Raw genomic sequence first — 24,976 nt, 5'->3', positions numbered from 1 at the left:
CCACAGCAGGAGGAAGCTGCTGCTGTGCTGTGATGCACACAGTGTCACGATCTGGCTCTTGGACCGTGACAAATATGGAGACACACCAAGGTTATTATAGTTTTGGATTTTACGTTAGTTTTTATTTTTAGTTCGTTTTGACTTTTTGAATTCAATTTCAGTTTAGTTTTAATTAGTTTTTAAAGTTAATTTGCTTGTTTAGTGGAGGTGATGGACAGCTAAGAAACTGGAAGATAGTGGAGCCACAAACGACAGGTCCCTAGGACCCTGAAGGTAAGTATGACTGGAAAGCAGTTGGGCTATATTAAAATGTGAACCTATATTAATCAAAAAATTGATTCTATTAAAAGCACGAAGAGACAGTTTGGCTGAGATATAGATATAACACACTAGCTGACATGCAGTAAATATCACCAGCAGACACGTTAACCCAGCGCAAGGGGAGCTCACAATCAATGAAGGCTACTAGGGGCAAGTTCATCTCACATGCAGGATGAGCTCTAAGCCAGACCATCAGAACAGAACAAGGAAAAGAAAACCACCAAGACACTGACTCTGTCTGACACAGCTCTGGACAGTTGTTGCATTCATATTATTTTGTACAAATGTTGGCTATGCATAAAAGATAGAAAACATGTTAAAATCACACCAACTACCAGTCGATCCCTACCTCGGTCTCCCCGGCTAAGTTAGCCTCCCTCTAACGTCACATGGGGCTCTCCTCCTAACAGCGGTCGTCAGCTGCGACCGGACGCCGCCCTGACCCCGGGCTCTTTTGAAGGATAAAGCAATCGTGGCAGGTCAGCCACACGACACGTAGCGTGCCAGCTCTTCACGCGGAGGAGAAAAGCAAAACACCCGCGGCCCACCAACAGGTGCCTATAGGACTTTGCTATTAGCTAATCACTGTCCGATAGGCACCTGGAACTCAAAAGTTATCGATCAGGTCAGTTTGAGCTGCAGAAACGTATCTTTGGTCTTCTGAGTATCACCTCAAGACAAACCACAGTCCTGTTCTTTGTTTTCTTTTTTTACTCTGATGTGTTTACAGACACCAGGTACCACATACAGGGACCACGAATAGGGACCACGTGCAGGGACCACCCACAGCTACAGGTACCACATACAGGGACCACATATAGGGACCACGTACAGGGACCACGCCCCCCTCTTCTGCTAATATTGTAGGTGGGTTTTTTCTCCCGCCAGGCTTTTTGAAGGCTGCGGCAGACACGCAGAGGACAGATACAGAGTTCCAGAGAGACGTCAGAAGGAGGAAGTCGCCGCAGAGCTGAGAAAACCTTTGGGGTAAAAGAAGCAGGCTGACCGACGTGGCGAGAAGAGAGGAAGACACCGTGACCCAACAGGAGAAGAGAGCTGCTGGCTTGGATCCACGTAGAAGGGGACGTCTTTGTGAAACACGAGGAGACGCAGGGACACGTCCCACCCTCCTTTCAGATCCTCTCCTACGCTCTTCTCCCGTCTCATTGTTTGCAAGATGTGCTTTGTTGTAAGAATTACAGACTACTTCCTTGTTTTATCGAGATCTTTTTAATCGGACCATAATCAAACTCTTACCCGGATGTAAAGAGGGGTCCATGTTAGTTAAAAACTCTCTGGTCCTACTCTGCTATGTGTCAGCTTCATAGCAGACTTGTAGGATTTATCCTTTATCACTTCTGCATGTTTACTGTAGTTTTTATTAGTCGGGGTGTTTTGGGGATCATTAATCCAGTTTTACCTGTCTACAGTGAACGTCTCATTATCCAGGGTTGCTGTTTTTTTGTCTCACTGAGCAGCTGAAAAGGAGGACCGTGGCCCCGGAGGAACCCTGAACTGAGCGCCGTGGCTCTGTGAAACTCTGAGAACGAACTGAGTGTCAACAGCAGCAGGACTGAGTATTTAACTTTGTCCTTATTTAAGACAAACAGAGCCATTTTAAGAGACTCAGATTTGAACTGTTTTCTACTGCACATTTTAACTTGCTGAATTATTAAAGATTTCGTTTTAAACTTTAAATCCTGGTCTGAGACTGTAAATGCTGATTTGGTCCAGCCTGTTCCCCAGCAGAAGCTTTAGGCAAGCATTGATAGAAACATCTGAACCCGGTCTCATGACCTGCGTCACATCTCTATAAAGCATCAGTCTGGTAAAATTCTATATGTTTTTATTCTTGTCATCAATTAAACCATGTACAGAATCAATGTTACACAAACATTAAAATCACCAAGTATGTAACAGACGATAAAGTTAAAGGGGACAGAGTATAACTTAATGTAATTATTAATCACAATAAACAGATCAATAGTAAAGTTTTGGAAAACATTTAACAAGGAAACAGAACCCACATTTTTGATATATATCGTACGTATCCAGAGTATTCAGAGACACTATCTGCACGTTTATAAACTATTTACCCATTTTAACAGGCCTGCAGTGAAACAGCCAAATTCAGCACACAATTGGGCAAGACACCGAATTCTTGAGCCGGGGATCGATAGCCAATCTTCGGATTGGTGGACGACCCGCTCCACCTCTAAGTTCTCTCTTTTCAAAACAAATGGATAGTTAGCTTTGAAAAGCACCAACCCTGGCAGGATGCACGTTAAAGAGAAAGCAACACATTTACTGACAGAACAGAATGAAAACAGCAATCAGGAAATACAATCATACATGTTTACTATACTATACTTAACAAAAACTACAAAGGTCTAAAACTGTGTAGACTATTAAAAAACAGGAAATGTTTCAATGTATTGACACAAAGTGTAAACAACAATAAACACAGTGAATACAGTAAACACAATAAAATACTAATAAATAAATAAATAAAACTTTGCCTGATCTATCCAGGATTGAAGTTCTGGAATAAACAGGTGTTTTGATGACATCATCTTGGACTTTTCAGCAATGTGCATGTTTTAACATTTTATTTATGAAGCGAGTAATCAAGAAAATACTTGGCTAATTAATGGACAGTGGGAAAATAATCCTTTGTCGCAACGCTGGTTGAGTAGCGCTATAATTCTTTTTAACATTTTAGGATAACTACTAAATTTAAAAAACTACATGAATAAAGAAACGGTTAATTAACAGATATGTAACTAATTTACTTAAAGAGGATACAAGTTAATAATTCTCTGAAAATAAAAATCCAAGTGGATCAGGAATCAATAAAACAGAGTGACTCAGTAGAAACAACTAGCCTGGCTCTGACCCACTTCTTCCAGGACCCTCCCTCCAGCAGAGGGGTGAGGGTGGGAGGCGTGGCCTCATTGTGTGCTCCGACAACAGGATTTTGTGGAGAGGAGGAGCAGGACAGTATGTAGTCGCAGCCACGATACATGCTGCTCAGAATATAAAGTTAATGTTGTCTCTCGCTCAGTTTGTAGAGAAGCTCAGAATATAACAACCCAGCTATCAGGACATGAGGAGGAGGCAGGAGGAAACCGCTAGCTTGGCTCTGAAAAATGTTCACAGCGAAGCAACGCGTGACTGCGATGGTAGACTTTAAGGTGACTACTCTGAGAAAACAATTTACCACATTGTTCACACCAGTATGGTTTCTCTCCAGTGTGAACACGTCTGTGAGTTTGTAGGTGACATAATGTAATGAACGCCTTCCCACACTGGTCACAGCTGTACGGTTTCTCTCCAGTGTGAACACGTAGGTGGATTTTTAGTTCACCTGATGTAATGAACGCCTTCCCACACTGGTCACAGCTGTACGGTTTCTCTCCAGTGTGAACACGTTCATGGATTTTTAGTTTAGACGATTGAGTGAAAGCTTTCCCACACTGGTCACAGCTGTACGGTTTCTCTCCAGTGTGAACTCTCTGATGAATCTTTAAAGATCCAGATGTTGTGAAGGATTTGTCACAGTGCTGACAGTGGTGACGTTTGAGTCCATCTCTTCTTCTCCGTTTCTATAGAAACAGAGTTAGAGAGAAAGAAAGACAGTGAGTGAGATGTCATGGTGGAGCGAGCTATCTAGAACCATAAATGACATTTAGCATGTCTGTGGAACAAAACCCACAACGTTCAAGTTTGATTAATGCATTACCACCTGTGACAACCAACTGCAGGGTTGTGTCCACAGAGGGGCCTGGGGTGGCACAGACCTCTATAGGAATCTGACTGATCATCACAGATTAACCCATAACATTTCTCAATCATCTTAGCTACTACCTTCTTCACAGCTCTCTGTGACTCCGTTTCATTCCGTCATCTGCAGGCTGTATTTTCCAAAGTAAAGGTTTAGATTTTGTTGATTTGGTAAACAGGGTTTGTTTTTTTGTGATTTCCTGTCAGGTTTGATCTGCTCTGTGCTGCTTGACGCGCCATCCGTTAAAAATAGACCTGCTACCTTTTCTCTGCTGAGCGGAGGAAAGCCTGGGACGCTTCAGGGATGGGCTTTTTTCCCTTTCTGGTGGACTCACAAGCATTGACCTGAAAGTGTCGCGATTTTCTCCAGCAACCACGACGCAGCTGGAGTCAGTGGACTTTAGACTTTACACACTCATGACCACCGTTCTCTCCCCCATCAGATTCTCCCTCACTCGTGTCATTGCCAAAACTTCTTTGATGCTGTTCTGCTTCTATCTATCAAATAGTTCTAGCTTGTGAAATGACAGTCTGCTTAAACAATCGGTGTAACTTGAGCATAATCGTTACCGGAGATGAGACAGCAATTCATTAATCCCTCGTCACAGTAAACTGTGAGCGGCGTCAGCCTGGTGTTTAGTGTGGCCATTGTTTCTGATTTTATTCTGAACAAAAACTCAACTGTGGTTGGGAATACTTATGTTTTGTGGCTCAATAACATCAGACGTGCTTGAGTCACAGAGAGACCTCTGCTTTGTTTTGGAACCAACAAAACCGACTGCAGCTGATATTACTGTAAATATTACTATAACGTTGCAGTGGGAGTTTACCGGTCTATCTATAGCCGCTGTCACTCTGCCTTTTTCTTCCTGGTAGTATTGTGTCAATATGCCGGCTCTCTGCTCAATACGACAGGTAACATCACAGAGCCAGAAAGGACTCTGAGCCGGGAACGTTGGTTGAGCTGGAACATGTCTGTGTGAAAAGCTACAGCCACTCTGACCACACCATGGTTCACTTGATTCCTGCTTACAGACAAAAGCTAAAACTGTGTAAACCTGTAGTGAGGACATCAAAGCAGTGGACAAGTGAAGCTGTAGAGAACCTCCAGGCGTGTTTGGACACCACTGACTGGGATGGTTCCAGCACTGCTACCAACAACCTGAATACAGAGGCTGTGATGTCCTACATCAGCTTCTGGGAGGACAGCTGTATACCAACACGCACGAGGATGAGTTATAACAATGACAAACCCTGGTTCACAGCTAAGCTCAGACAGCTGAGTTTGGAAAAAGAAGAGGCGTTTTCAGGGTGGCAACCGCACCAGGTTTAAGGAGTCCAAGCACAAGTTTAGCAAGGCGGTGCTAAACAGCTGTACGCAGAGAGACTACAGCACCAGTTTTCAAAAAATGACTCTGCTTCTGTCTGGAGAGGCTTCAGACAGATCACCAGCTACAAACCTAAATGAACGACTCACGCCTTGCCAACGAGCCGAACCAGTTTTACTGTTGCTTTGAAAGACAATGGGACAGACCCCAGATCAGCCACAGTCCACTATCTCATCCCCCACCTCCTCCCTTTCGCTTACCATCCTGGAGACGGATTTCAACAGAGTGTTCAGGAGGCAGAAACCTCGCAAAGCAGCTGGGCCGGACTCCCCAATCACCCTAAAGCACTGTCCTTATCAGCTGTCTCCGTTGTTTACTGATATTTTTAACACCTCACTGGAGACATGCCATGTGCCAGCCTGCTTCAAAGCCTCCACCATCATTCCTGTCCCCAAGGACCACAGGGCTAAACAACTACAGACCCGTCACCCTGACATCAGTGGTAATGAAGTCCTTTGAGCGTCCTGTGCTGTCCCACCTAAAATCCATCACTGACCCACTCCTGGACCCCCTGCAGTTCACCTACAGAGCCAAAAGGTCTGTAGATGATGCAGTAAACATGGCCCTTCACTACAACCTTCAGCAGGAACTCCCAAGGAACCTATACCTTTCAGCACCCTCATCCCGGCCCTGCTGCAGGACAAGCTCTCCCAGGTGAGCATGTTTGACTCCACCTGCAGGTGGATCACAGACACTCCTGATCGACAGGAAGCAGCATGTTAAGTTGGACAAACATGTCTCCAGGACCATCAGCACCGGTTCCCCTCAGGGCTGCGTTCTTTCCCCTCTGCATTTCTCCCTATACACCAACAGCTGCACCTCCAGTCACCGGTCCGTCAAGCTCCTGAAGTTTGCGGATGACACCACCCTCATTGTGGGGACGAGTCCGCCTACAGGTGGGAGATCGTTCATCTGGTGACCTGGTACAGCCAGAACAGTCTGGAGCTCAACGCTCTGAAGACAGTGGAGATGGTCGTGGACTTCAGGAAGAGCCCAGCCCCATCATCCTGCGTGACTCCGCAGTCACCACTGTGGACTCCTTCCCCTTCCTGGGCACCATCATCTCCCAGGACCTCAAGCGGGACCTAAACATCACCTCCATCACCAAGAAGGCCCAGCAATAGATGTACTTCCTGCGGCAACTAAAGAAGTTCAGTCCGCCAAAGACAATGATGGTGCACTTCTACACCGCCATCATTGAGTCCATCCTCACCTCCTCCATCACCATCTGGTACGCTGCTACCACTGCCAGGGACAAGGGCAGGCTGCAGCGCATCATCCGCTCTGAAGAGAAGGTGATTGGCTGCAATCTTCCTTCTCTTCAGGACCTGTACGCCTCCAGCACTCTGAGGCGTGCAGGAAAGACTGCAGCTGACTCCTCCCACCCCGGACACAAACTGTTTCAGACACTCTCCTCAGGCAGGAGGCTGCGGTCCATCAGGACCAAAACCTCTGGCCACGAGAACAGCTTCTTCCCGATGGCCCTCATCAAGGTCCAGGTCCCCACTGTCAGTGACTCTCATGCCTCCCTCCCCAAACACACACACACATAAACATTCCTGACACACTTTACAACAACCCTCAACTGTGCTTTATGCTCATGTTGTGAATTGTTGCACATACTTTCCAGCATTGTATTATAGTAATTTTTGATCTCCTTACTTTTCATATATTTATATTTCTATTCATGTCCAAGTGTACTGTAAGCACCAATTAAGGCAAAGTCCTCATATGTGATTCTAATTCTGATAAGGGCAATTCAAATTATACCACGGCACACAGGAAACAAAAGCCAGGAGGCTCGACCGCGCTGCGGCACATCCATCAAACAATTCACCCAATTTAACCCCAAAACTCCCAAGGTCCCATCAGTCCCAAAAGTTCATCCACTTAACTTAAATTTTCTCATAGCAAATAAATCCCGCCTTAGCGGAAAAGCAAAAATGCTACCAGGTGGAAGCTCAGTGAGTCGTCATTAACCCTCAAAGGCAAAGAAGAACAAGGGAGGCAAGAAATAACATTATTAATAGTCCATATTACAACCCGTGTCCACATAACAGGCCTGTGATACAATGTACAGAGTAATAACCACACACACGTTTACCAACACAGCTGTTATATTTGAAGGTCGTCTTGGTGACTTTTACAAATTCGTGATGAGCCGATGACGCTCGATCCTTCCTGTGACAGCAGAGCAGCCAGCAATGTTATCAATATGTAGGTCGGGCTGACTACTGTGTGTATTTTAATTTAGCTTCATTTAAATTTACTGGTTTGACAATAATATGCACTCTACAGTAAATGATAGAAATTCTAGATACTCAATGCAACATCGGTTAACAACTTTTAGGTCTGTTACCTAGCAACCGAAGCCACTTTTCTGATTTTGCCGAGCTAAACGTCTTTTAATCGCTGTTTTTGGTAGTTTTTTAAAGAAATGATACTGATTGAAAATGGAGCAGAAACAACAACTATCACTGAACTTCAAGTCAGATGACTTAGAGGTGTTTGTAACCCCCGTCAAGAAATCCAAATCCACATAATGCTTAACTCGGGAGATTACAGATAGAGAGGAGGCTAAAATAACGGACCCAGTCACCGCCGCATATCCGGCATCCAGCGGAGCGTTGATGCTGCTAAAAAGAAAATAAGTCCATTTACAGTGATACGAAGACACAGGCAGCTGTTGTGTCCAAAGAGCAGAGAAAAGCCGCTGGTCGCTCCCCCCTCACCGACCCCGGCAGAAACCCGTAAGGCTACTCTTCTCAGTAAAGGGTACCAAATGAAAGGTCTGCTCAAGCCGGATCGATTGATGTAATATCCATGTAGTCTGTAATAGTAAAATAAATATATTAATATACAATGGATTTCTATTCCTTAGCTTCTGACTTTTCAAAGGAGACCAGAATTATGCCTCTAGGCCAAATGGTCGAGGAGTTATTCCTGATTCATTTGTGGTGCGTTATTTTAGGCGTTTTTTCTAGAAAAAGGTGATTGTTTTCAACAGGTTAGGAGCGTTTATTTAAGATTTTACAAAGTTAGGATGCTTCTATAATACACTTTTCTTATCTAAAGTTAGGAAAGGAACATTAACTTAGGAACTGTTAATCTGTAATGGCTTTTTTCATAATTCAGTTCCTAACCCTTATTACCATGGTAACCAAGCAGTTAGGATAGGATCTGCCGGTTAGGAAGTTTCTGTAATACGACCCCTGCTCTTCAAAGATAGTTGTTTATTACTTAAAAACAGTCCCGACATCAGAATGCAATTATAGCTTATATTTTATTAGCTTTTCATATTGATTTTAATGGGATATTACAGTTTATTTATTAATTTTGACAATAATTTGCATTATATTATAAGCACAGCGTATTTACTTTAGCTTGTAATAAAATGTATTAGTATGAAAACTCAGATGTTACCTTTTAGTCTGGGTGGAAGATTACGGAGGCGTTTTTAAACGATGAGCATCGACAACCACTGACAAAACAAGCCAAGACAAAATATTACAGCTAAGCATTTCATACATTTAGTGGAACCTGTTAATGAGGCCTGATGGTAACAATATAATCTGTTGTCCATGCCTGGCCTGGTAAAGTGTAAAGTTTTACTCTTTGTTTGAGACTTTCTGTCTGTGTTGCAGAAATAACAGCTACACAATTTAATAGCAAACACGTGTAACTAGTTTCAGTCACATTTTGAACACGCCGGCTTAAAAGAGATTTCTCTGATACAGACAGAAATGTCAAAAACGTTACAACCATCCCCGATCTCCCCTAAATATAAAGACGCAGACTCATTCAGATCATGACTGCTACAAATCAACGAAGCAAATATTTGATGTGATCAGGTGGAAATGGTGAAGTTTGACTCTGCATCAGCTGCACAATAACAGATCTCTGTGTTTCAGACCACAAAATCCGAAACGTGGAGGAAGTCAGCGTCGATTTAGTTTAAACTTAAAACAAAGCAGAAGCGCAGCGAGCGGCTCTTCAGCCTCCACACCTCCAACATGTAACACACGGAGCTCCTGTGTTTTCCTGTCTCCCCCTCAGTCACAGCCAGAGAAAGCGCCCTCCGCCTGTCCGGTTATATCTCTTTAAATAAAAAGCTCCACATCTGGTCCTTTACTAACCGCTACATAACGGCTGGTCCTGCGGCTGCCTAGCAACAGTAAAACCCGCCGCAGGCTCCGACCAGAAAGGCTGCTGGCTGCTGGCTGCTGGCTGCTGGCTGCTGGCTGCTGGCTGCTGGCTTGAACGAGCCTCACTCAGCTTGTGATGAATTTGAACCAACCAGCAGATGTAGCTGATAGAAGTCGCCTTATTTAGCCCCGTTTTCAGGCCCAGTGTCTGAGCACGCGCCTGGTTCCGAGACTGAAGAACCTCCGTTTGTAGCGATGAAGTCATGAACACTGACCTGAACCTCGGGATTCTGGTTGTCCCCCTCCATTCCGCTCTTGTAGTGGTCCTGGTCTCAGATCCAGCAGGTCTCCTCTCGGACTGTCTGCGCTGTCAAAGCACAGGAGCGCTGCGGGATCCCGTGGAGCGCCGTGTTCTCGCGATGTTTGGTTACTGTTGCTAAGGTAACTTTCAAACAGCAGCTGCTTGATTTCAGGCAGAAGTTGTGTTTTCTTGTCTCAGATGTTTTACAGGTTGTTTGAGCATCTTTTGTGACTAATTAGGAAAAAAATAGTGATAATGGCTTTTACCCTTAATCACTCGAGAGGCCTTAAAACTGCTAAAACTGTAACAAAGAGTCACTGAGAAGAGTGACACAGAGCTGGAAAACAATCAGGTCATCATCTGTTGTTACATTCACACGCTGATATAGACGTGAACACACTCGACACACTCGCTGCAGTCCACAGTGTGGACATACTACAGTACTGTCTGTTGTAACTGTTTAACAACATGCTCCAGTTAGTCTTTTTCCCCAGTAACTAAATTCTTTCACTGAGCGTTTCATCTCTAAACACTACTTTCTTTGAACTTTCTTGCATTTGAACCCTTCATATTTGGTTCTTGCTGTTTCAGACTGCATCCTATAAATCAGTAATCTGCACTTCCCAAAGACCTCGTACAGCTCCGTCTGTAAAGTAGGTTCAAAATGAAGAGTTCACTATCATCGTGGGCACCGATCAGAACGCGTGGAACAAGCCAGGAGACTTCAGTCCTCTGAACAAAGTTTATCTTCTCTAAAAGGTTGCATTTATGAACATATAGGGGGATGAAAAAAACACACGTGGGCTGTTGAATCTGAAAGAAAAACAAAGATTAGAAATAAACATCAACTTAGTCTCACATGTCATCTCAAAGAAATAAGGAAACATAAATAAAATATTAAAATGTCGGCTGGTGGAGCGTCCATACTAAATACATTCTGTGATAAATACATGATGTTACACTGAGCGTATTTTCCCAAATTAAGAAATATCTTTGTGACTGGTTGTTATGTGCTGCTCTGCTCTTAATATAAATTATAAACTATTAATTCATTATAATTTTAGCACCACAACTTGAATCTTGTGAACAATGAACTCTCACAGTCAGACTGCGCCCCCTCCTGGGGAAACTGAGATATAATGAGTTCTGACATTAAACTTTTGACTCACTGAGTCATAATGATGAGATAAGAAGTAACTTACTGTCATAATTTTATCTTAATTTTGGTATAAAAAGTATCTCAGTACCTTAAAAATGTTGACTCACCACAGGAGCTTTTATTTTGTTAATTCTTACCTTTTCTGGGCCATAAGGGTCAAACAACAGAGAATCCCTCAGTAATAATAGAGCCAGAACAGATCTAATTATTAACTGCAGCTTACAGCAGATACAACCAAACTACTGCAGGAAGCACATCAGCTTCTGTACGTTACAGTAAGGGAGGAAACATCAACGCTGACATGAGCTGAGGTGTAAAGGTCAAAGACATGTGAGCTAACAGACACATTAGAAAGTTCAATAACAAATCAAAGCTGCTCGTTCAGCCACTAAACGTCAGTGATTTCCTGTCAGAGCACAGCACATCCAGAGAGAGTAAAACAATGAAGGAAAGAGCAGAAGATGGAGGAACAGCAGCACTCTGTTCTCTTTATTCTTCATCTTTATTGGTCTGTCTGCTTAATGAGCAGCAGGTGGCGCTCAAACACAGTCTGACTCTTCAACAAAACCTCTGGAAGCTGTTAGACTCTGAAGGACTGAGAGTGAAAGTCTGGAGGTTTCTTTTGACCCCAAACAGACTCAGAGGACAAAGAGTGGGCTTTTGTTTTCCACAAGTGACGCAGTTCATTAGAAAACATGATATTTAATAAGGAATGTGAGAGTGAGAAGACGATAAAGAGGTTTTCCACCTTTGTAATTCAGCTTCCACCGCTTGTTTTGGTGCTGCTGCACAGACGACATCAGAATCTGAAGTAGAAGTTAAAGGTTTGTGACTGCAGGATCAAAACAGGACGTTTCACTTTCATCATGCTCCTTTGAAAACACAACTTTTCTCTCTTTGATTTCTGATCAGCTCGGAAGTGACGTCTGTGGTGACAGCGGTGAGAGGTCATCATGAACATCATCCAATCCCTCAGCCTGGGTCGGCGGGGTCATCATCAAATGTAAAACAGGTAAATGGTCTGTGCTTCAATCAATAACAGAAAAAATATTGTTGAGTGGAAACAGTTCATTGAACGTCCAGTTTCAAATGATGAGTCAAAGCTTCTCTTTGAGTCGACTAATTTAATGAGAATATTGAAAAGGACTCGAGTCTCAAGTCTCCTGCTCAGATTATTACAGCACCAACCCTGGCAGGATGCAAGTTAAACAGAAAGCAACACATTTATGACAGAACAGAAAGCAAACAGCTGTTAAAATGGAGTCAGATAATGAAGACAATAATATTTGATTCAGTCAGACTTTCACAATAACGAAGGTTTGTTCACACTGAACACAAATGTGGTCTGTAGTGGTTTTGTAGTCCCCGTTTATTCAGTGCCTCTTCTCCTCACTGGATCAAACCACAGCAGTAAAACCCAGAGGCATCTAGGATCTAATTCGTTTGAAGCTGTAATGGAAATATGTCCTTTAGGAGTCTTCTGAAATAAAGATTCTAATCCAGACGTCTTTTAAGGGTTTTATTCTTTGCAAAGGGTCAGACAAACATACAGAGTGCCAAACAAAGACAAAAAGCCAGTGAAGGAGCAGGTGACTTTATATTACTCAGAAGATCGAGGGAGTCGGGACCAGCTGTCCTGAGTCGAAGGCCTATCAAGGTCAGTCAGATAAGAAAACGAGCATCTTTCCCATGGGAAGCTTCACCTAGCTGAAACATGATAAAATATCAAATACCACACAGTGAGACCTTTGTATATTATAATGGAGCATGCAGGGTGAAACAGTAAACAGAGTAAAATATCAAATTTCCATTACAAAGCGTACCGAGTCCTTCAGACGTTGATCTAAGAACTCAGCAGAAACGTCTTTAGTCTCTTTCCTCCAGTTTCTGTTTTTTCTTGTCTCTCTGTTCATTTGTCAAAGGCAAAGCTGAATTTTTCCTTGAAGCTGAAACATTCAGACTTGAGCAGACACGTCTTCACCTCAGCTGGTGCCGTCTTTAACGAATCTGCGGCTCTTTGTTTCGACAAGAATTGGCTTTGCTTTCAGTCTGAACAAACCTCAACAGATTCAAAACCACATTAGAAAATAACAACAGATCAAAATACACAACTACTCTATATACAGTTAACACATTTAAAATCTGGAGAAAAAATGTAAAGTAACTAAAGAAACAAGAAATGACATGTTTAAGAGAAACATCATGGGAAGTAGATTTTACTCCAAACTATTTTGATGATGTTTTCAGGACCCCACAAGATTTAATATAATGAAGAGAGTGGACTCTTCAGAAGATACAGCTAATAGATTTGGTCTCTATAGTAATCACTTCTATTGATATTTGCAAGTGAGAAGCTATTTGAGAGAAAAAGTCCACATGAGAACTCTTGGAGACCTCCACCCTTTTTGAGATGCACGGTAAAGACGCACCAGAGCCAAAACCCCAAAAACACAACAGGACACATCTACCAAATACTTCAGGAAATACAACTGTGTACCATACTATACTAAACAAAAACAGGGACATGAGTAAATGATATGTATTGACACAATAAAGTATAAGCAAAAGAAAATAAAAAACAGTGAATACAGATATAAAATAAAGATTAAATATGTTTCACTACAATAACAAGAAAACATGAAGCTCACAGAAACAATATTTCATCCAGCGTGGAGCTTCATTCTTGACTTTGGGGAACACATCTGTAATAAATGAGTCTAAACTCAAGCCTTACACACTACACTTTGTTGGAGCTTTTGACCACATCCCATGGCCTTCTTCAGCAAACTGAACCTCTATTGTTGTACCATTGTTGTGACGTTATCTATAGTAGCAGAACCCAAAAATGCTGTTTCTTTGTTGGAAATAAACAGGGATTGAACCGCCGACCTTCCAATTAACGGCCAACCCGCTCTACCTCCTGAGCCACAGCCGCCCCTGTCTCTGATAAGCACGCAACAACTCACTTGGCTCTGAAATATGATCACAACGAAGCATCATGAGTGCGTTGGTGGCGTTTAAGGGTACTGCTCTGAGAAAACATTTTCCCACATTGTTCACACCAGTACGGTTTCTCTCCAGTGTGAACACGTAGGTGGATTTTTAGTTCACTTGATGTAATGAATGCCTTCACACATTGGTCACAGCTGTACGGTTTCTCTCCAGTGTGAACACGTAGGTGTGCTTTTAGGTGACATGATGTAGTGAATACTTTCCCACATTGTTCACACCAGTACGGTTTCTCTCCAGTGTGAATACGTCGGTGCCTTTGTAGGTGACTGGATGTAGTGAAAGTTTTCCCACACTGGTCACAACAGTACGGTTTCTCTCCAGTGTGAACACGTTTGTGATATTCTAGGTGACATAATGTAAGGAACGCCTTCCCACACTGGTCACAGCTGTACGGTTTCTCTCCAGTGTGAACACGTAGGTGTGCTTTTAGCTGACATGATGTAGTGAATACTTTCCCACATTGTTCACACCAGTACGGTTTCTCTCCAGTGTGAATACGTCGGTGCCTTTGTAGGTGACCTGCTCGAGTGAAAGTTTTCCCACACTGGTCACAGCTGTACGGTTTCTCTCCAGTGTGAAGCATCAGATGTATCTTTAAAGATCCAGATGTTGAGAAGGATTTGCCACAGTGCTGACAGCAGAGACGTTTGAGTGCCTCTCTTCTTCTTCGTTTCTACATCAACAGACAGACACACAGAGAGAAAGACAGTGAGTGAGAGGTCACGATGAAGCGAGCTATCCAGAAGCAGCTGACACTAATGGCACCAGTGTAAACCTGTTTCCATCACAACACCGGAAGTCATTCATGCTGCAACAAAAAGTAGTTATTTTTTAATGCAATTATAATACATCTTGTCAAATCTAATTTTGAGTAATAGTGTGACTTTATACATTTAAGCTGTAATAACATTATTAAGAAGACAAAGATTTGTTCAATCACATGACAATTACCTGGAAGTTTTGACAGGAGCCATAACAGGGGGTGAGAACAGTGAACTTTTATGCTCCAGTCTGTTATTCTACAGCTGCTCTACCAGGTGAACAACAGTAATAATGATCAAATTACCTTATTAACCACCGTTAAATGTTGTTTACAAGTGAATGTGAGACACGCTGTATTGTCCTGCATAAGAAATAAGAGTATATGAATGTTGTTTTCACAGTGTCCCATGCTACTTCAGACATGAATAAATCAGTTCAACTTTCAGACTCTCCATTAGAAAAACATACAACATTATAGACACACAACACATCTTAAAATACAACAGCACAAATAAAATATGAATTAAACACTGGCGCTTTTTAAAAACAAAAGACAGATATACAAATTCACGAGGTGACTGGTCTTGTACATCACCAGTGTTTCCCATAAGTTCATGTATTTGTGGCGGCTCACCACAATATAAACGCTGACCGCCACAGATTGATTTTCGTTTATTCCCCCCCCCCAAGCCTATTTAAAATCGTATTTGATTGCAGAGCGCCGCAGAGCATTCACGCAGCACTTTCACTCATGGAACACCGTTGCACAAATCTGTCCAACACAACGCTGTCAGTGTTGGAGACCCAGCTTAAAAAGTTATAGCCAGCATGCAAGGGGCCTAGCAAATAAGGAGAGCTAAGTTAATGTTAGAATGCAGCTGGAGGCTTGCACTCTGTATAGTCAGTAGCTGGCAGTCAATATCGATGCGCGCCAGTCTGAACACAGCCATTTGATATGTGAAGAAGTGCCCCAGGTATTTTGTTTGATTACAAGTATTTAGCACTTGAGCTGACAGATTCCGATAACGAACGAGACTCCGGCATGCTAACTAGTTACGCAGCCCCGGCCAATCTAAATGTTTGTCAGATAAATAATTCAGAGCCAATTTTCAATCTAGCCACAGTCAAGTCTTACAGACAATAAGAACACTAAAAGCTGCCAGAACTAGAGACATATTTGGCATAGATTTGTGCATGCTGAAAGAACCCAGTTCCACATTATTAACACCAGTAACCAAAATTGTCACTCTCTCCATTATTGAGGCAGTATTTCCAAGTGTGTGGAAGTCAACTGCTGTTGTTCCAGTTTTCTCAGTGGACAATTACAGACCTATAAGCATCATACCTACAGTGTCAAAAGTCACAGAGAAACTCATTTCCCAACAAATAATAACACATTTGAATACAACTACATTTCCCTTCATTCAATGCAATTTGGTTTCAGAACTCAACACTCCACGGAAAATGCTAATTTTGGCCAATTCTGGTGCATTTGCAGCAATGTTAATTAATGTACACTGTCCCTGTCAAATAAATGATTAGATAAAAATCTGGAAAGTTGAGATCCTTATCCCCTTTGTACCACATACCATGACAACACTCTTCTTAGCATTGTATTGCACATCACATTTGACCCCATAATCAAACATATATTCAGCAGCTGTTGAAATCCATCACTGCTAGGAGAAACAATAGCCAGCTCATTGGCCTACAAATCATTTAACAGTTAACAGTTGTTAACAATCATACAGCTAGTTCTGCAGCCTTAGTTGTTCTGATAAATCATTCATACATGTTGAAGAGGGCTGGGGAGAGTAACCCCCGTGTCGTATTCATCTACTTGCCTCATACACAAGTCCCACAATACAACCATTCACAGCACAGAGAGCTTCACAATGAGCAATGTCAATACAATTTACATTTGAACACACAATTACACCTTTTGATAAATAAACACCGCTCAAAAGAACGTCTGATTTCCTACAGCACAACAACAGATCTTCACTTGTGAGCTTGGCCCAACCCAGTTTAGCCTTGCAGGCACCATTATCCTCGTTTGTCATCTCAGGAAGACTATCGACAACATAACAAATGGTCAGGGCCGTGCAGACACCTTTGGAAGGGCAGGTGTTCAAAGTATAGAAAGGGCACATGGAACAAGGATTTAAATAGGGCTGTTCTCAAAATATCGATACAGAAACATATTGTTATGTCAATGTTTCCCCTATATACATTCAAGAGCGGTGGTGCGCCGCTGCTGGATTGTGGCCGCCGCTACTAAAAATTCCCACAGTCATTATCATATCAGTGCGCTACTAATTTTCACTCACACGCTGTGCGAGCAAGGTAACACTTCCTCTCCTCGTTCTTCAAACGACATCTGCGTGCACCGTAACTCTAAATCGGGAGGCGCAAAGCGAGTTTTTGGTGAACGGTGCGGAGGAAAATATTCTGGCACTAAATGTATGTGTTGGCTTCTCAAGACCAAGAAAATTCTGTCTGTTGTTTCCCCAACTGCTGGAAAAATGAAGCCGGTTTGCGCTAAGCTAGCTAACAGCTCCCCTCCCCTCAGACTGTGCAACTGAGCAGGAAATCTTATAGAGTAGGCTGTGTCTTTTGGCTGCAATGTAACTGAACATTAGCTCAATTTATAGAAAGTAACTGGCAGCTGTAATTTATTGATGCCTACTTGTCCAATGTTGAGACCATCAGGTAAAACTTAGAGTAAACTGGTGAAGCCTACAGCTCTGTCCTGTAGCCTACAGACAGGTACATCGTAAATTATTTTCAGTTTTCAGATGAGTCTGAAAAAGTGGTTGTTGGGAAAAGGCGGTGACTGTGGAGGAGCTGAGGTTAGTAAAGCAAATTAGTGATGCAAACTAGTCCTTTTAAGCGAATGAGAAGACGTTACTTTTTGGATTTTAATGTGCAGAAGGGAGCTGGTTTCTCATGTTGCCTATATTTTATATTAATGTCTACAGATAAATGTCAGAAGCTGTAAAATGAAGACACAAAAGGCAAACATGAACGTTTCTATAATGATTCTGAGGTGCTGCGCCATAAATGTAAAATCACCGTGGAGAGCATCATAACCAACCAAATAACTTTCCCCAGATCTAAAGGTTGTACTTCCTTCCCATCTTTCAGTGTTTATTTATTATCTGCTCTAGCTTTTCCAACTGTCCAAGGTGGATCAGCAGCAAACAAACTCCCGTCAGCCTGGACCTTGACAGCCAATACCCAGCTCCAGCTTTAAAACACTGTTGACATAACGTACAGGGAACAGTTGCTGTTGACAGGTTGCTGCTGTTGTTGCTGCTGATACTACTGGAGGCGATCTGTGACTACAGATATTAAAACAAACATAGGATATATATTAGCTGATTAAACAATTATGTGACCATGAATAGATGTAAAGATTGTCGAGTGTTTGGGCCTGGCTCACAGCGACTGACCTGCAGAACAGGGCGTCAGTAGTTTTTATCCTCGGTGCATATTATATTTATTATCAGTATATTCAGTTTTACGTTTATTGGAATTCACTTTCAAGCTATTAAATTCAATTTCAAATTATGCTATTTATTAACGGCAATTAAAAAAAGAGGGGAGCTTTTGTCACGTAAACATGTTTCAGTTATTTTAAATGAGATAATAAGGTATTCCGTCGAATACAAACTTGACACCATTTGAAATTTGACATAACCGTAAACTTACAAGATGCTTATTAATTATTCAACTTCATCATTAATTCATATTTTGTATGTTCTGCTTCAGCCTCATTCTTGCCCTCCTGAATACGTGATGGATTCTAGAAAAGACTAGTGCTCACGAGGAAATATAATGACTCTGCTTCACTTTTCACCAGAATTGTTTCCGCTGCGCGCTCCCGACACAACACGGGCTGCACTGGCATGCGCCGCGCGGGAAACTCCCAGAACAAAGAAAAGAGAAACGCTCGTGAGTTTTTCTTTCAGCTTCCTCTCTTCAAGATGAAAACAGGAACCACGGAGACACTTTGGAAATCAAACCACGTCAACACAAACCCTGGAGCGGGTTTTCAGGCTCTGATCTCTAACAACAGAATGAACGGATGATACACGGACCCTCGAGACTCTTCCTCGTGTCTTTAGTCTCGTGATGAAGTCATGAACACTGACCTGAACATCGGCGCTATCAGAGCACGAGGCTGCTGTTTGGCTCCTGGTCCGGGTTCTGGTTCTCCATCGTCCTGCAGGTCTCCGCTGTGACTGGTGGACCGTGTTGTCCTGGACTGAGTCTGGATTCTGGTCTCGGAGCTCTTCAGGCTGAGATACAGGAGCGCTGCGGGATCCCGCGGAGTGTTCTCGCGATGTCTCGCCCGCCCCCTTAGTTACTGTCGCTAAGGCCGTTTAGAAACATGGCTCCTTGATTTCAGGCAGAAGATGAAGTTTAGTTAGTTGGTTTCCTGAAACCAGCTGATCATATTTGATGTGTATGAGGGAGTGTGCTTCACACAGAGCAGAGTTTTAATGAAGCGCTTGTTATTATCACATCAGAGGCTCATGAAAATATCCTGCTGAAGCTTTTTGTTCATCGTGTTTTTACACAAAGAAAGAAATAACTTCATGTGTCACATTTAATGTTGAATTTACAGCAGAATCATTAAGAGTTTGTCGTAGACAGCGTTTCACAAAGTTTCTAAAGTTCCTCTAACTCAACAAGTCACTAAACTGCAGGATTGTTGAAGGGAGTCTGGGACTTTCTCCCCGGGCCACAAAGGAGTAGCTATATTACGGTTACTGTTTAAATGGTGAAATCAGATGAAACAGACAGTTTGTTCACAAACATCTGCTGCTTCTCTCGGCAGCTAAGAGAGTCCAAACACATCATTAACATCACAGTGAAGCTGTTTGTTCACTTAACGGGCCATCGTGTGTTTGTCCAGGTCGGCTCTCTATTCAAATGGGGATCAGCTGCTTGAAAAGGCGACTGATGCGCATTTTCACCTCTCTTCAGGTGATCAGCTTGAATAGGAGGCAGAGAGCTGAACATGTGGACATCAGCTGGCTATTCAGCTGCATTAATGAGCAGCCCAAACAGATGCAAACACAAAGCCACTGAAGGAAAACTGTGTGTTGTGAATGTAGCCTGCAAACCTCTTTAGTCTCCGTTAATAAGAAGAAATTAGAAATATACAAGGTAGTTTATTTGTCTTTATACATTTATATTTACTCATTTGGCAGACGCTTTTATCCAAAGTGACTTACATTTGAGGAACAACATACAAGCATCACCAGAGCATCAACTACAGATCTACAACTACAATACTAGTAAGAGCTCACAGTACATATCACATCAATGGGGTAGATACCTAGGGAAGGAAGTCTTTTTCTCTTTGTGTCGACTCCTTTAATGAGAACATTGAAAAGGATACGTCCCACCCTTCCTCCAGATAAGTACCTCTCCTAGACTCTTTTCTAACGTGCTTTTATTATCTTTTTATCGAGTTGTCTCCCAAGGACAACGTAGTGAACCTTAATATTTATATACAGAGAACATAGAGACGTTCTGGTGCTGTAGTCCTGAAGAACTGTATTCGAGGCTTCGAGGGTTATGTGCATGTCGTTTTGTATTTCTTGGAGTTTGGTTTATTTTTTTGATTTGCATGTTTATTTTGTCTGAGTATTTCTGTAGTGTTGATTTGCATTAAACACCCGCCTCTAGAGTTCTAGGTAAAAATTACAACAAAGAAATAACCTAAGGCGTGTGAGATTTAAAGGAAGGTGTGCTTCCCTAACTGCACCCACTATTGTATCACGCAGGGCCGCCTGACAGTCTCCTGTGCATTGGCGCTGGACGAGCTCAGCCAGCAGAATCACAAGATAACAGGACGGACTGTTCAAATGGACTCAGTGTACTGGTGGGGTTGTTCCATGTGGAGTCAGCTCAAGTGTGTCACGATTTCTTATTTTATGTACATTTGAATTGTTCTTAAATAAATTAGGCAGTATGGGGTAAACTGTGTTTGAGACTCGGTGTGTTGATTGAACACTTAAATTGCTTAGAGCACGAACCTTCGGGTGCGTGGTAACCACAAACCCCCCCGTGTCACACAGGAACCATGCTGTGGTTCCTGCTCCCCAGTTATGAAGATTTGCTTATTTTCTTCGTCTTACTCTATGATAAATTGAACATTTTTTGTTGATCAAAACAAGCAATTTGATGACATCACCTTGACTTATGTCCACACTGATGTTTATAACATTTTATTTCCAAAGAAATTAAATGAGAAATAACTTATTATTGGACAGTGAGAAAATACTCCTTCGTTGACAAGAAGTAATGTAATTTTTTGGTGGAATAAAAACTAAACTACGTTGTGTTGTGACATTTTTGACATTGTGGGGAAAACCACATAGCCTGGGTTAGTGGTCACATACTCATTATAACATTATATAATAAGGGATATGAGAAAAACAAGATATTTAGAGCTTTTTATTCAACACATTTTTAACATAACTGGTGAGCGTAGTGTGTGTGTGTGTGTGTGTGTAGGGGTGATCCAAGCATCTAATTTAATGTCAGTCATAGTAGTGAGCATAATACTATTTAATAGATCCTGATCATTTGCCTTATACTTTTGCACCAGGTGTAAGAGATTAGATCTGGTTAATCACCTGCCACATTGGGAAAGAGCAGAAATTAAATACAGAGAAGAAATTTAATACATACGTGAATAAACACTTTTATAGACACACGCACATAAAAATCCTTCGTCAGGGCCTACTGATGCCTGTATAGACAGCATGGCGCTCTCATTTTTAGGCATGAACTACAGATCTGCCTTGATGGCCTACATTATGTATCAGGTTTATATATAAAATTAGTATTCACATCCTATACTGATAATGATCTTTTAAATTCTAAATTTTCTTGCACACCAATGCTCTCTGGTTTTCACAGTACTGTACTGATTTGAATTATTTAAAAATCACAGAAATCTACAACAATGTACCATTAATGAACTGAAACTTTATCACATTCTGGATTTTAAAATACAAGACAGTAAAACCTGTGATGTACTATATTGGTGTAGCACAGTCTGAAACGGGTAGTGAGTTAGCCGTGCTCTCTGCTACGTCTCCAAAACAGTCTTTTGATTTAACTAATATATTTCCCTAAGTCTATGTTGGACCGTGACTTTAAATTACCCTTTTTAAACTATGTGTAGTCCTTGGTCCTGCGTGTTCTTTCATGAAGCAATAGGAGAAGATGTTTTTGGTCCCAGTTAATCAGTTTTATTACAAGTAAATGAACAAAGCTTACAGAGCTCTGGGTCGATCTTCCTTTCCCTGACAAACAACAAGCTGTATCAGTTCATGAAGTCTGACTGGCTATCTCTCCCTGACCCAGTATTTTAGTGTACATCGTCATGTCATAAAACAATAAAACAAAAGTGTAGGTCAGTCCATGATTGGCCCAAGTCCTCTGACCCAAATGTTTGTCCTCTGACTCCACGAATCGCCATGCTGTTGCTGGGCAGATTACGAGCGTAGCTCCTGAAATGAGATATCTTGGAGAAGAGATGTTTGTACCACATTCCAAACTACCCCTCACACTGGGTGAGGGGTGTCCTTATCTATCATGCAGAGACCCCTGTTTCTTCACCTCTCCAAAAAACACACACATCAGGTCTAGTTTAATAAATGATAAACCAACATATAAACTTCTACCTATAAAATAAATCAGAGATCAATATAAGAAAACACAATAATTTTGGTTACCCTGAGTAATACAAAAATTCATATCCCTCATCCCCGCGACCCTGTATGCAGGATAAGCGGTTGACGATGGATGGATGGATAATCCCTCATCTACTATGCATATTTCTAAACATTAATCTGTTAATTATGCAAGAAAGTTAAATTTACCCACAATAAAAAGGTTAAAAAATCTGAAAATTATAAATTTATTTGATCAAAGTTTTCAGACAGCTTTCTGAATGGCCACCAGCAAACATGAACATATGGATACTCACATCTCAGTATTCAATTGGCTTAAAATTACACGAGGAATATAGAAACAAACGCATAAATAGTTTAAGATATCAAATACGACAACACATTTTTTTTTTATTTTTTTTTTTTACATAATTTGAACTCAAAGTTGGTGATGTAATGGGTACATAAGCTTAATAGGTACGTTTACCCTATATTGTAGAATAACACAATGTTTGAAATTGCAATAATATTGTATTTCGATTTAAGTATCGTTATCATTTGGTATCGTGGGTCTCTGGTGGTTCACAGCCCTAGTGGTCTCACTGTGTGTGACAACAGCAGGATTTTGGGGAAAGGAGGGGCTGATCAGTGTGTAGACGCAAAATAACATATGGTGCTCAGAATATAAAGTTACTGTTGTCCATAGGTACCGCTAGACCCTGTTTTCATGTGCTATGCCCCAGTAAAATGGTCAAGAACCTGTCATTTTTGGGCTTGTAGGGCTGCACGTCCAGTAAGCATATAAAATGGATACAACAGAATAAAATATCACAATACAAGAATGCAGAACAATAATGTGGGCAAAAATCTTTATAGAAATAAACATTATTTTTAAAGATTATTCAACTGCAAGGAATACATTTTATTTACATAAATATTGTACTTATTTGTCCAATAACATCGTATGTTTAACTTTTGCTGCACTGAGCTGTGGTTACCTTCCAGCTTCTTCTGCTGCGCCATTACTTTATGTTACTGTCATCTTCTTCTTCAAATCACGCATTCTTGTCTGATGAACTTTTACCTACACGAGCCCCTCTCCACGCCACGCCGCTTGATTTGTAGGGCTCCGCGGTCTGTTAGCAACAATGCGTACCTATACGCGCGTGAACAAAATGAAACTTTGTCGGCATTTAGTTACAACTCTGGACTAATGCAAGATGGTAAGCAGTGGATTGACAGTGACTATTAAAATGTTGATTAGCAGGGCAGACTGGGATAATAGGGATAGACACAAGCATCACATATTGGGGTGGTGATGGCAAGACACTTAACCCCTCGTTGCTCCAGAGGCGTGCGACCTCTGACATGTATAGCAATTGTAAGTCGCTTTGGACAAAAGCGTCAGCTAAATGAATAAATGTAAATGTAATATTCAGTCAAATCAAAGTATAAACATATTAAAATAATAATATGAAATATAAATAAATTGATCCCTATAATTTGCAGGGGCTATGCTTAAAGGTTCAGTGTGTGATGTTTCTGGGGATCTATTGACAGAAATGCAATATAAGATCCATAACTATGTTTTCAGTGGTGTTTAATGAGCTCACATAATGAACCGTTATGTTTTATTACCTTAGAATGAGACATTTCGATCTACATAACTGCGGGTCCCTCCATCTATGGACGTCGCTGTATCGTGTCGTCACATTTCTACAGTAGCTGACGACGGACAAACAGCGCTATAGAGCGCGTTTCATCATCACGCTGTTCTTCTTCTGCTAGTATAATTCCGGCAGTGTAGACGCACGTCACTACATTAAATGCGTACGAAGAAGAATAAACAGTCTCTGATTAGTCTTCTGGTTTATTAGAAGTAAGAAAATAAGTGACATTTGGACAAATGAAGGAGAAAATGGGTTATTTAGCACAAGACCCGACAGCCTGTGGATCTTCATGTGAGAAGGCCAGTCGGAGTCGGGGCAGATACAGACGGATGAGGGCAGAAATCATGGATATGATTGGTTTGGATGTTCTCAGATGGAAGGCTCTGATGTGGGACATGTTTTCAAAGCGCAGCTGAAGTTGTCTGTTTTCTGTTGGACAGGTAATCAAGTTGTTGGACTTTAGTGATGCAAAAGAAAGGTGTTGTATGACAGCTTTAGCTTGAAGCTGAACATATTCACAGAAAGACGCGACATCGCGTTTGGCTCTGCCGGTTACATTAGCAAACCAATCGGCTGATGAGTAATTGGCAATAAAACGGTAACGTTAGCTTAGAGCATGGAAGCTCAGATCAGCCAGCTAAACTTTTAGCGTGCTGGTAGAAAAATATGTAAAAGGGAGTCCCTAAGTGTTAAAGGGTTAGAGTCTCCTTAGGGTTAGAGTCCCTAAGTAACTAA

General features: G+C 41.8%; 2 protein-coding genes across 2 annotated transcripts in view; one reads left to right on the top strand and one right to left on the bottom strand.

The window, feature by feature from the left end:
* The window catches only part of LOC119912752 (zinc finger protein 420-like), a 28,162-nt gene extending 13,400 nt beyond the window's left edge, over window positions 1-14,762 (bottom strand). Inside the window, exons 1-3 of the mRNA XM_038732042.1 lie at window positions 14,125-14,762; window positions 6,083-6,093; window positions 3,510-3,845 (exon numbers count right to left, since the gene is read on the bottom strand). Coding sequence (XP_038587970.1) covers window positions 3,510-3,845; window positions 6,083-6,093; window positions 14,125-14,692 — 915 coding nt within the window. The 5' untranslated portion in view covers window positions 14,693-14,762. The remainder of the gene's footprint in view (window positions 1-3,509; window positions 3,846-6,082; window positions 6,094-14,124) is intronic.
* LOC119912601 (zinc finger protein 2-like) overlaps window positions 1-24,976 on the top strand; it is a 746,717-nt gene that overhangs the window by 459,160 nt on the left and 262,581 nt on the right. The gene's annotated exons all lie outside the window — the stretch shown is intronic.

Source organism: Micropterus salmoides, unplaced genomic scaffold (assembly GCF_014851395.1).
Source record: "Micropterus salmoides isolate LMB-PRFRI ecotype aquatic unplaced genomic scaffold, ASM1485139v1 Ms_hic_scaffold_2, whole genome shotgun sequence".
NCBI classification, from domain to species: Eukaryota; Metazoa; Chordata; class Actinopteri; order Centrarchiformes; family Centrarchidae; genus Micropterus; species Micropterus salmoides.
Note: the sequence above shows the minus strand (reverse complement) of the source record. Positions and strands in the feature narration are given on the sequence as shown.